A 13,459-nucleotide genomic window follows, 5' to 3' on the forward strand; every position below is an offset into this window, starting at 1 on the left:
TTCACCTTCCCAAATAATGGCCAAAATCCAATGCATACTGTTTTTATTAAAAAACATGTCAAAGACAAATTTCACACATTATATACTAGTTTACATACTATTCAGCTTTTTAATATCACAAAGTAAGAACTTACTTCTGATTGTGCGGCAAGAAGAATAGTCGATCCGGGTTACCCTCTTTCCACCGGTTCACGATGTAAGTTTCAAATTCTGCATTTAAGTAATAAGTGGATCCTGGATCAATGAAAGCAAACGTCTCCGCCAATTCTGGCTGTTCACTTATCTCAGAATGCAAGTACCTACCAAAAGACATAATTAAACAAACCTGAACTGCAAAATTACTGAAATTGAAAAAAGGAAAGGAAAGAAACTTACGCCATGTAAAATGCAAGTACAGCTTGCCTTAGCATTTCAAACTCCAACACCGCCTAAACATTCTCATGTAACAAGTAAATTACTTTCTCATGTCCAAACACTTCTTTTTCGCATTTAATTTGTATCGAAACCCCAGTAGTCTTCATCCATGTAACAACATATTTATAGAGTAAGTTAAAGCCTTTTGGCACTTTTGCACTTGGCTTTGCTTCCAAAAAATCCGACTTCAAATTATTCAAATCTAGACCTGGCTTTGTACCTGGCCGCTTCCTTTCTTTTTTCTTAATTTGTAGACAATTAAACTACCAAAATTTGAAATCCAGAAAAAAAACATTTTTTAATTTTAAAATCTAGACAACAATTTAAATATCCTCATACCGCTGGAGTTGTGTAGTTGATTAGTCCTTCAGGCCATGCTAAAAAGGAGCCAAATGCATCGCGGACTGTCACCATTTCGCCATGTACCGGCACCGGAAGCAACGCATCTGGTTTGAGTAGCACATCGACAGATACACACTTATGTCTAAGTGGTATATCGATTCCATGCACTTTTTCTTTATCCTTTCTAGGGTACACCATACCAAAAGCAACCTTGTTGTCTATCGTGTTGACGGATAGCTCACACGATCTCTGCCCCTAACACATATAAGAAAAACAAACATAAATACGAAATATAAAGTACCAAGTTGAAAAGAAATCATTACTGCATAATAATAATTAAAAAAAACTAAGTTATTGATAAATTACCAAAACTCCAGGAGGTGCAGATGTTGGAACACATTCATCAACGTCGTCATCATCATCACTGCAAGCCACTACAAATGCTTTTTCTAGCTGATGACTTGCCTTTTCCGACATGATTGGGAGTGAAGAGCGATCCCTGAAGCCATCATTGCCTTCAACTCAGCAATCTCTACCTCAAGAGCCTGCATCTTTTTATCGACCTTTTCATCTCTTTCTCGATCACGAGCCATCAACTCTTTCTTCGTGATTCGAATCTTTTTCTCTCTAGGCAGCTTAAAGTATTGTTTTGGAGTTACGTACCCTCCAACAGCCCCAACCCTTCCTGAATGTTCACGACTTTCCAAAGATGTAGTCAGAACGTCTTCACCTCCAGAAAATTCTATTTCACCCTTCTCTTTTTTTTTCCAACAGAGCATTCTAGTGATATTGCAAAAAATTACAGAAGTATTAACAACCATGTCGATAATTAAAAAACAAAACTAAACATAACATGATGATACAACAGCCATGCCGATAATTAAAAAACAATACTAAGTATGAAAATAATTAAAAAAATCCAACAGGATTAACATAATCATAAAACAGCCACGCCGATAATTTGTTATAGCAAGTGCATTGTCATATTTCTGACAAGGAAAAAATAATAAACTCTGATATGCTAAACTCTGATATGCTATAAACTATGATATACTAAACTCTGATATGCTATAAACTCTGATATGCTAAACTCATATTTGGGTTATGAATAAAAAATGTTAACATCTCTTTCTCTCTCTATCTCTCTCTGTTAATTCTTCTTCTTCGTTTTCCAAATTGTTCATCTAGCTCGGCTAATCAGATTGTTCCTTTGATTGTAAAGATTGATAATTATATCTTCAATCTTTATAATAATTAAAAAACAATACTAAGTATGATAAATAATTAAAAAAACCCAACAGGATTAACATAATCATACATGAACACTTACAATTTTTTCGCATACAGCAGCCGGGTCTTCATCGACCTCTTCGACCTCTTCGCCATTTTTCCGCTTCCGAGCTTTATGCCAAAAAATTGTTGTATCGGGTTCTTCTTCCGGCTGCAACTTTCCTTTTTTGATATGTTCAAAATGTGTAGCAAAATATTAAAAATGCAATTTTTTTAATAAGACAGTAATGACTTTGTTCTTACTTCATCTTCCTTTAGACCAATATAGCCATTTCTAGACAAGCGATGGTGATACTTTCTCTGCGAAACCCTTTCACTCTGCGCTTCATGAACTCCCTACAAACAAATTTATAGAATTACATAAACTGATGTGCAAAATTAACAGGAAAGGGAAAAACAGTTGGAAATTTACAAAAGTCCAATAAAATAAAATATATCGTCCAGCTAGGATCAATCCTTTGCTTCACAAAATTCTTCCATGTTGACTTACTGACAAAAGCATATCTCTTAGGTGGCTTATTCAGTTTCTTCTTGTCTCCAACAAACGGAAGCATAAACTTCCTCGTCAAATCGGTTTTAAATTGTCGTCATTTAGAGCCCGCAGACTTTAGGATAATGTCCTCACAGTGTGAACCAACTTTGAATGTTGACTGGCAAAAAACACAAGGAACAATAACAATTTTAATTAAGAAATTAACTAAACAAGTGCAAAAAAATTGAAGGGGTTGTGGAGTACCTGAATATCTATCCAAATCTTTGATTTTAATTCAGGATCTACACTTGTCCAATTAGCAATATCAATTGGAATTGTAATCCTAGCCAACATACTGATATAGGACTGCAGTTGGGCCCTGGTTTCCCCTTTAGGATTTCCCCACTAATCACATGTGACTTTAAATTTTTTCCCACACGCTTTCTTCACAATTACTTTGTACATTGCGCATACCCCTCGAGTACCTCCAGAACTTCTTGCCACAATACTATTTGAGGTAACTACGGGTTGCTCGGACTCCTCCAGTTGAGGTTCTGATGCCTCGGGTTCATGATTATCACAAGTACCAGATGCTCTAACCTCGGGTCCTGATGCATTTTCTGTTTTATTTTCTGAGCCTGCCTTTGCTGATTTCTTTTGCTTTTTCGGTGCCATTTATCTCGTCTTCTTTCAATCTGGACAAGCTATTAAAATTAAAACAAGTACACAGTTATGCTATAATTCCATAATATTATGTAAAATTTAAGGCTAATTATTATGAAAAATACCTAGAATTCTAACATAACTTCAAACAAAACCCAAAGAAAAAGCAAAATAATTATAACATTAAACTTAAAGTAAAATCAAAATATTATAATGAAACAAAGTGCAAGTACAAGTCATTATAATCAGGGAGCCAAAAAGGTCCAAATACACGTAATTCTATCACATAATATAATAATTATAACTATAAAGTGTAATCAGGGAGCCAAAAAAGAGAGTTCATTGAAATTTAATTTTAATACAACTAATTAAACAAGCACAAGTCATAATAATTATAATTCTATGACTTTTTCATCCAAATACCCTCTACATTTTGTCTTTTATTGCTAACACTTGCATCATCATCACAAGTAGTAGGATCACACAGAGGGATATCATAACAGAATGGGGGAGGATTCCAGGAGGTCTCTTCTTCCACATCTTCATTGTACACGTCATGATAATCTCGAGTTGTTGACGATAACATAACTGACCAATTCGCATCACATGGATCCTCGACATAAAAGACTTGGCTGACTTGGTCAACAGAGGTAAATTTTTCCTGTTTGTGGCCTGGTCGATTGAAGTTCATGAGTGTAAAACCAAGATCATCAGACTTGACTCCTCTATCAGTGGCTGCCCATGTACACAAAAATAAAGGGGTCTTGAATGCGTGATAATCTAACTCCCAGATTTCTTGTACAATCCCATAGAATGTTAACTCACACTATACGGGATTTACATCCTTAACACTAGTCACTTGGACTGTCCTAGAACTAATGAAACACCACTATTTTGAACTACCCTAGCATTATCTCGCTCCTTCGTATGGTAACGGACCCCGTCAACAATATAGCCTTTGTACGTCAGCACTGAAAATGAAGGCTTTCCAGCCAACCATCTAATTGTTTCAGACACGGCTTTAGAATTTTCCCTCATTTCTATACTTACCTACAAGTAAAGTAAGGATGCATAAAAGTTAATTTCAATTAAATGTACGACTTGCATAAATTTGTAATAAAATAAAAAAAGAATGTAAACTAACTTTTTGTTGAAACCAATCGGGAAATTGTCGATTGTGCTCTCCCAAAAGCCATTGTACACTCTTCTTTTTTCCTTGGTAAATTCTTTCCAAGTGTTCCTTATGCAATCTGAAAATATTGCAAGTACATAGAATGAGCCACCTACTAAAAATAACTAATACACTTATAAATATACTTATAAATATTTTACTTACCAAACGTATGGTTCCACTCCAAGATTATTAAGAAAGACCGCGAGATGTGCCTCATCTCATTCTTTTTCGGCAACAGACTTCATTGTCACACGACCTACTGGACCGGAAAACTTGTCATCATCTTTCTGAAGACCTGCAGTTCTACCACTCTTGCTAAAGAATCTCGGGCAAAACTCGGCTGATTCTTCCTCCAGATAGCCTTCAACTATACAACCTTCCGGATAAAATCGGTTTCGGACATAGCTCTTTAATATTTTATTAAATCTTTTAAATGGAAACATCCATATATAAAAAACTGGTCTGCATAACCGCAGTTCCCTTACTAAGTGGACTGTGAGATATACCATAACATCGAAAAAGGATGGAGGGAATATTTTTTCCAACTCCTCAAATCTGCTTGGAGTTTACTCAATTTTGACACATCTACGACTTTGTTGCACAAGGAGTTGAAAGAAAGCACAATCTAATTATACTTACCCTAACATTTTTTGGAACCACGGAACGAATACAAACCGGTAGTAACTGCTGAGTAGGATATGGCAGTCCTGCGACTTCAGCCCATACAACTTCATATCAATCAGTGATACACAGTTTCTGATATTTGATGCGTGTCCATATGGAAGTTTCATATTGGACAATGATGTCAACATAGTTTTTTTTCTTTTTTAGACAAAGTAAAAGGGGAAGGAGGTAAGTATGTCCTCTTTTCACCTATTTCAGGAGCTAAATCAGTCCTTACACCCATATCAATCATATCAAGATGAGAGGCAACACTGTCCTTATCCTTGTATTTCATATTAAGTAGTGTCCCAATTATATTATCACACACATTCTTCTCGATGTGCATAACATCTAAATAATGACGCACGTGGTAAAATTTCCAATATTCCAATTCAAAGAAAATTGATTTCTTTTTCCATGCATATTCTAACTTCTTCGACTTCCCCCCTTTCCCAAAACTAAATTCAAGTGCAGTTGTTGCATTAATACTTCTTCTCCACTAAGTGGCTCAGATGCGTAACCAAGTTCTTGTTGTCTATCAAATGCTATCCGCTGCCTCCTATAAGGATGATGCTCATCTAAATACCAACGATGGCCTAGATAACATATTTTCTATGACTTGAATATCTAGCGACAGTGTTATCACCACATACTGGACAAGCCTTATACCCCTTACTTATGTAGCCTGACAGATTTCCGTATCCCGGGAAGTCGTTTACCATCCACATCAGAACTTCCTTTAAAGTGAAGACAGATTTGCTATGTGAATCATACACATTTATTTCCCCTTCCTCCCACAATTTTTTTAAATCATCGATCATTGGTTGTAGATATATGTCAATGTTATTTCCAGGCTCATACGGGCCATAAATCAATGTCGATAACATCATAAACTTCCTCTTCATGCATAACCATGGAGGAAGATTATACATTACTAAAATGACCGGCCAACAGCCATACAGATTGTTTAATCCATTATTGTGTGGATTTATACCATCAGTCGCTAATCCTAAGCGTATATTTTTAGCCTCGCTACTAAACTTGGGCCACCTACAATCTACATTTCGCCAAGCAGGAGAATCAGATGGATGACGCATCTTTCCATCTTTAGATCGATCCTCCGCATGCCAACTCATTAATTTATCAGTAGTAGCAGATTTAAACATTTATTTAAATCTAGGGATTCTCGGAAAATACCACATCACTTTGGTTGGAACATTAACCCTAACTTTACCATCTTTCCCAATTTTCCAGCAAGAAAGATGGCATTTGGGACACTGAAATAAAGACTAGGCAGCTGGTCCCCTGTATAACATGCACTCATTTGGACAAGCGTGGATTTTAACATACTCAAGTCCTAAATCAGTTAAGTTTTTCTTAATTTCATACATACTACCCGGAAGCACATGTTCTTTAGGAAGAAAAGAGCCAACGGATTCAAGAAGATCGGTAAAGGCTTTATCACTAAATCCAAACCTAGCCTTCCAATTATGTAATTTGAGGACTGACTCTAGTTTAGTGCACTCGCTTCCTCAAAAAGAGGTTGTTCCGCATCAGCAACATACCTCTTAAAGTCATCAGATTCATTATCCCAATCTTCATCATCATTATATGTTGTTTGACATACATTATATGTTTCTGAAGGGAGTGTGGGCATTTTAGCAGGACAAGTACTACCAACTGATTGAAAGGAATATGTCCTAAGTCCAATCATGAATTAGGATTTAGGAATAACTTCCTATGTAATCTGTTTTGATTTCATTGATATTAATAAAAGACTTGTTTTGTTTTTATTACGGACTCTATCTATTTAAGTGTTTAAATAAGATATACCATAGTTTAGAGTAAAGCTTTTTATGGATTATGATGAGATCATAATAGTGAGACCTAAAAGATGATAACTCTAAACTTAAATAGTTCCTGGTCATAGGATTACTAACTGGTAATTAATAATCCGCAGAGATCGGTACATATTATGCTTGCTTCATTATGAAGGATGTCTGTTCTCATTGACATTTGTGTGGTGACACTATAGCTAGTATGTAGGTGCTTATTATAGAATCAGTTCACTGAACATGACTCGCACAGCTGAACAACTGATGGAGTTCACTCACGTGTCAGCAGTTGTTCACATAGTGATAGTTGTACAAGTATCCTTAGATTGAGGTCATCATAGTCATCTTGTGTACACTGAACTATGTTTTGGTTTAGTTCTTAGTCTCCAGGGACAATTATTAGGGCTCTACTGGGCATAGGAATTTGTACACGAAGATAGTGTATGATCAATAAAGGATCTACCCCTTCCAGTGAAGGAAGCGAATGTTCAAGGCTGATCCACTTATGCTAGTTCAGGAATCTCTGGCCAGAATAAATGAAATTAGAAAGGAGTTTCTAATTTGCATAGAACTATGCATAGTAAATGGTAAGCAAGTGATTGAATTAGATAGGCTTGACACGAGATCCATGCCTTGTATTTAATCGGACATTGTAGGGTAGAAGGAGTTTATTGTACGGTAACTATTCACTGAATAGGTTCTTGGTATTCTAAGCAGTGAATTCATATTATCCGGATAGTCGCGATATGCTGAGAAGTATCCCTCACGATGTAGAATAAATGTGATTAATTAATTAATCATATTTAATAAATTAGAGAATTTATATAAATAATGATAAAATAGTTTTATTATTATTTATTTCTACTACCGGCTTAATATTGAACCTACAGGGTCACACCATAAAAAGAGAATGATTTAATGGTGGAGGAATTAATTAATAATGGCTGATAATTATTTATTTATGAAATAAATAATTAATTGGCAAATTTAATTATTGATTAAATGAGATTTAATTGATTATAAATTAATTAAGAAAAGTTCTTAATATTATTAATTAAGGATTTAATTTTTGGAAATTAAATCAAGAGAGAGAATTATTTCTAAAGTGTTTAGAAAAAGGATTAATAATTAAAAGGTGTTTTAATTATTAATGAGAATAATAAATGGGATAATAATAATAATATTTATGGAAAAATTTCAGCTGAAATTTTTTGCCTATAAATATACTATTATAGACCCTAATTTTATTCGAACCCCAAAAACTCAAAAAGTTTGGAAAACCCAATTCTCTCCACCTCCTTCCTCCTCCTTAACATCGTTTTCTTGGTGGATACCGGTGGAGTGCTTCACACTTGAGGAGCAACTGCTAAGGATCTCTGATTGTTGTCTCCGAATTATTTTAAAGGTTAGATTCGATCCCTATGTTTTTACCACGATTTGTATGCTTTTATTTGGATTTTATATGTGTAAAAGTGTTTTGTCATGCCCCCGCTGCATTTAAAATCCAACAATGGTATCAGAGCATTGGTTGTATGCATATAGATTTGTGGTAAAAATTTCAGAATTTTATGTGCTTGTATGAATTAATTATGATTTTTACATGTTATATCATGGATTAATTTTGTCTAATGAGAAATCGTTTCTCAGAATAATTTTGAATGTTACATGTTACCCAATTTATTATGAATTTTTGAAGTTGTTTTAATTAAAATTCGTAATTAAATAAGTATATATATATAAATTGTAAGTAAGTATATATATATTATACTTCTGCTATTAGTACATCTGCTGTGCTGTTGTCTGTGTTGTTCTGCACGGAAGAAGACAGAGAAGGACGGCGCACGGAGTTCGAGAAGCAACAGGCGGCTGTTATGACAGGCGCGTGCAGCGCACACAAAAGGGGGGGGGGGTGTCGCGCATTCCGGGAATGCGTTACACACCTGTGGCGCATTCACGGAATGCGTTACACCTTTTAATTGGTTAAAAGGGTTGTAACGCATCACCGGAATGCGTTACAGGGCTTGTAACGCGTTCCTGTAATGCGTTACAGCCCGACTGTCCACATTAAATTTGATTTTCTGGGAGTTTCGTAACTCCGTTTTGGGCGTGCAATATACCGTTGCATTCGTTTTTCCTAGACGGATCTAATGGAGTGATCGATTTTATTTTATATAAAAGTTTTGAACTGTTTATATTTCCGGAAGTATTTTAAAGCTATTTTTAACTATTTTAACTGCTTTTAAATGCTTCATGTGATACATAGAGATGTATAATGCTTAGACTAATGTGCTAGATGATATAAAATGCCTACCTTGATATTTATTCATGTTTATATATGTGATATATGCTTAGTTTATCATGTGATGATAGATTTAGGTGAACTTAAATGAACATAAGGCGTTTGTTAGACAACCTAGTATAGTGAAATTATTTCATAACCTTAAGAATAATATTATGAATACAATCATGAGATTCTTGTGTTTATGAAACACGTAATTGAATATGAATTTTCGATATGAGAGAAAGGATGATTCTGTCAACAACAGATTTCTATCTGTAAGAAAGGGTTATTAAGTGACGCCTCTTCACAATGCTCCACCCGATCTGGGAATCATCTGATTATTGATTATTGATTTGAAATATTTAATTTAAAAGGAAGAATCTCTTTATAATATGATTATGATTGTAACGTAATATAATCCCTCTAAAATTAAATAATATCAAGTAGTAATTGGCCAATGACACAACGGGCTTGTGTCGGTCATAGCCTTCCAACATGATAGAAAAGTAGTTCTTATTTTTGAATCATTGTCATTTCGTGCCACAGCCGAGGGCTTTGATTTCGAAATAAGAAATACTTGTCTATTACATAGAGATGTGTACATTGAATAAGAATCTAAAGGTCGTTACGTGCCACAGTCGTGGGCCTTTGGGGACTGATTCAATTGTACGGAATGTTGGGTTAGACTTGACTTAGAATATTGAGTTTGTCGTGCCACAGCCGTGACTCAATTATTCAAGAGGCTAAAGTTTGATTAGGGAATAACATTAGATGTAATTGACAAGAGTTGTCTGCCTATTGAATATTACATGGCGTTTCGTGCCACAGCCGGGGTTGTGTAATGGAATGTAGGATCCCTATTCCCACTAGCATTATGAATGCTTAATTTTTCATGTAGGGGGTTAAATAAATTAGATAAACTAGTGGGAGCCACTTATGAATAAAGACCTGATTCATATAGTGTTTTAAAATGAAATTGAATATTTGCTAAGTGTTGTTATGTGTTTATCATTTACAGATTTACTTTATACGTTATGTCTTCTGCACTATCACTCAGGAACATACTGGATGCTCACAAATTGACAAGTCCTAATTATGCTGACTGGCTTCGAAACTTGAGAATTGTTCTCAGGATTGAGAAGCTGGAATACGTGATTGACTCACCTAAGCCTACTGAACCTGCTAGTGATGCACATAATGATGAACATGTTGTGTATCGTAAGTGGATAGATGATGTAAATGTTGCTCAATGCATCATGCTAGCTTCCATGAACATTGAACTACAGAAGCAACATGAGCATATGGATGCTCACACTATCCTAATGCATCTACAAGAGTTGTATGATATGGCGGGGAGGACAGCTCGATATGAGATATCGAAGGAGTTGTTCGGTTGTTGGATGTCTGAGGGATCATCTGTGAATGACAATGTACTTAAGATGATCAATTTGATTGAACGTCTTGGACAACTTGGTTTTGCCATGGATGGGGAGCTGAGCCAAGACTTGTTCTTACAATCGCTTCCGAGTTCGTTTTCGCAGTTTGTTGTGAACTTTCACATGAATAAGTTGGATGTTAGCCTGCCTGAACTCCACAACATGTTGAAGACTGCGGAATCGAATTTTCCCCCTAAGAAGAGTTCTGTTCTTCTAATTGGTAAAGGTTCCAATCCTAAGAAAAGGAAGAGGAACTCTTCCAAGAAGAAGAAAGTAGGTGAGAAAATACCGGTTCCACCAAAAGCTGAAGACCCCAAGAGCAAAGTTGTTTGCTTTCACTGTAACAAGGTGGGGCACTGGAAGAGAAACTGCAAGGTTTACCTTGCAGAATTGAAGAAGAAGAAGGGTAGTGAGACTACTGCTTCTGATTCAGGTATGTTCATGATAGAAGTGAATATGTCATTAAATCAAATTTCTACTTGGGTATTAGATACCGCCTGTGGTTCTCAAATCTGCAATTTGTTGCAGGGACCAAGGAGAAGTAGGACTTTTGAGGAAGAGGAGGTGATTCTACTGATGGGAAATGGAGCAAGAGTTGATGCTGAAGATGTAGAATCATTTCATTTAAATATGTCTACGGGCAAGACTATTGTTTTAAATAATTGTTATTTTGTTCCCTCGAATGTGAGGAATATTATTCCCATGTTAGACTTGGTTGGATTTTCATTTATTATTAAGAATAATGAATGTTCTATTCTTAGAGATAATATTCTTTATGGACGTGGTACTTTAAATAATGGTCTGTATAAATGTGACATAATTTACTTTAGATTGAACAAACTAATAAAAGAAAAGGGATGATGAAAATCTCACTTTATAGTGGCATTGCAGTCTCCATTTAGTAGACATGGAGAGAGGACTGCAAATTTGATAGGAATGGTACACACAGATGTATGTGGACCAATGTCTAAGCAAGCCATGGGTGGATTTTCATACTTCATTACTTTCATAGATGATAGATCTAGATTTGGATATGTGTTTGATGAAACACAAGTCTGAAGCCTTTGAAAAGTTCAAAGAGTATAAGTTTGAAGTGGAGAAACAAACCAAACATAGTATTATAATTCTTTGATTAGATCGAGGTGGTGAATACTTTAATGGAGTGTTTCTAGATTATCTCAAAGTAAATGGTATAGTCTCCCAGTGGACTCCTCCAGATTGGTATCTGAAAGGAGAAATCGAACTTTGTTAGACATAGTTCGGTCCATGATGAGCTATGCAAATCTTCCAGTATTCCTATGGGGTTATGCATTGGAAACCTCAGCATATTTACTGAATATGGTGCCTTCCAAAATCTGTTCCTCAAACTTCGTATGAGATATGGAAAGAAAGGAAACCGAGTCTTAAACACGTTAAGATTTGGGGATGTCCAGCTTATGTCAAGAAAGTTGACGTAGATAAGCTGGAATATCGATCCGTAAAATGTAGTTTTATGGGATATCCTAAAGAGACTTTAGGGTATTACTTTTGTACCGATCATCGGGTGTTTGTCTCCAGACATGCTACCTTCTTGGAAAAGGAGTTTATCCTTGAAGGAAAAAGTGGGAGCAAAATTGAACTTGATGAAGTTTAAGAAGCACAAACTACTACGGATCAAGTGGAAACACCTGTTCTGACTGAAAAACCTTTTGTGGAACAGCCCATTTGTAGGTCAGGGAGAGTGTCTCACCAACCTGAGAGGTAATATGGCCTTGTCATTGAGAATGACAATGAGTTGTCGATCATTGATGATGACGACCCTGTAACCTATAATGAGGCTATGAGTAGTGTTGACTCAGAGAAATGGTAAAGTGCCATGAAATCCGGAATGGAATCTATGTATACGGTATACAAAAGATAGATTATAGCAGATGGCCAGGTGGAGACCTTTAAGGCCAGGCTTTTGGCAAAAGGATTCAAACAAAGGCAATGGATTGACTTTGATGAAACTTTTTACCTATATCCCTGTTAAAATCAGTTCGGATTTTGCTTGCGATTGCTGCTTACTACGACTATGAGATCTGGCATAAAGCCAAATGGTTTTCTTTCCAAGGGAAATGAAAGCCTAGTGTGTAAGCTACTGCGAACCATATGTGGTTTAAAGCAAGCTTCTCGAAAGATGGAACATTCGTTTTGATGAGACAATCAAAGAGTTTGATTTTATCAAAAACGTAGATGAACCATGCGTCTACAAAAGGGTTAGTGGGAGCGCGGTATCATTTCTAATATTGTACTGAATTAGAGTTGACACACATAATAACATAGCAGACCCACTCATAAAGCTACTTTATGAAAGTCACTTTGATCGTCATAAAGACAAGATGGGTATTAGATACTAGAGTGATTGGCTTTAGTACAAGTGGGACATTGAAAGGAATATGTCCTAAGTCCAATCATGAATTAGGATTTAGGAATAACTTCCTGTGTAATCTGTTTTGATTTTATTGATATTAATAAAAGACTTGTTTTGTTTTTATTACGGGCTCTATCTATTTAAGTGTTTAAATAAGATATACCATAGTTTAGAGTAATGCTTTTTATGGATTATGATGAGATCATAATAGTGAGACCAAAAAGATGATAACTCTAAACTTAAATAGTTCCTGGTCGTAGGATTACTAACTGGTAATTAATAATCCGCAGAGATTGGAACATACTATGCTTGCTTCATTATGAAGAATGTCTGTTCTCATAGACATTTGTGTGGTGACGTTATAGCTAGTATGTAGGTGCTTATTATAGAATAAGTTCACTGAACATGACTCGCACAGCTGAACAACTGATGGAGTTCACTCACGTGTCAGCAGTTATTCACATAGTGATAGTTGTACAAGTGTCCTTAGACTTGAG

At 35.7% G+C, this 13,459-nt stretch overlaps 1 protein-coding gene across 1 annotated transcript; it reads right to left on the bottom strand.

Moving 5' to 3' along the window:
* Positions 1-3,581: 3,581 nt before the first annotated feature.
* On the bottom strand, positions 3,582-6,154 carry LOC141679509 (uncharacterized). Its single transcript, XM_074485992.1, has 7 exons — positions 5,738-6,154; positions 5,229-5,301; positions 4,995-5,068; positions 4,596-4,762; positions 4,326-4,431; positions 4,085-4,231; positions 3,582-4,007 (listed from the first exon to the last, which is right to left on the bottom strand). Exons 1-7 carry the CDS (start codon positions 6,152-6,154, stop codon positions 3,582-3,584), a joined length of 1,410 nt encoding a protein of 469 aa, XP_074342093.1.
* Between the last annotated feature and the right edge of the window lie 7,305 nt (positions 6,155-13,459).

This window comes from Apium graveolens, chromosome 8 (assembly GCF_009905375.1).
Source record: "Apium graveolens cultivar Ventura chromosome 8, ASM990537v1, whole genome shotgun sequence".
In the NCBI taxonomy this organism is placed as follows: domain Eukaryota; kingdom Viridiplantae; phylum Streptophyta; class Magnoliopsida; order Apiales; family Apiaceae; genus Apium; species Apium graveolens.

Bases quoted from the DNA above. Each gene is read 5' to 3' on its own strand.
- LOC141679509 (XM_074485992.1), bottom strand. From the start codon at position 6,154: ATGAGTTGGCATGCGGAGGATCGATCTAAAGATGGAAAGATGCGTCAT. The intron at 4,432-4,595 runs GTCTGTTGCCGA...CAATATTTTCAG, and splicing joins GTAGGTCGTGTGACAATGAA to ATTGCATAAGGAACACTTGG. The intron at 4,232-4,325 runs GTTAGTTTACAT...CTTTACTTGTAG, and splicing joins CCGATTGGTTTCAACAAAAA to GTAAGTATAGAAATGAGGGA.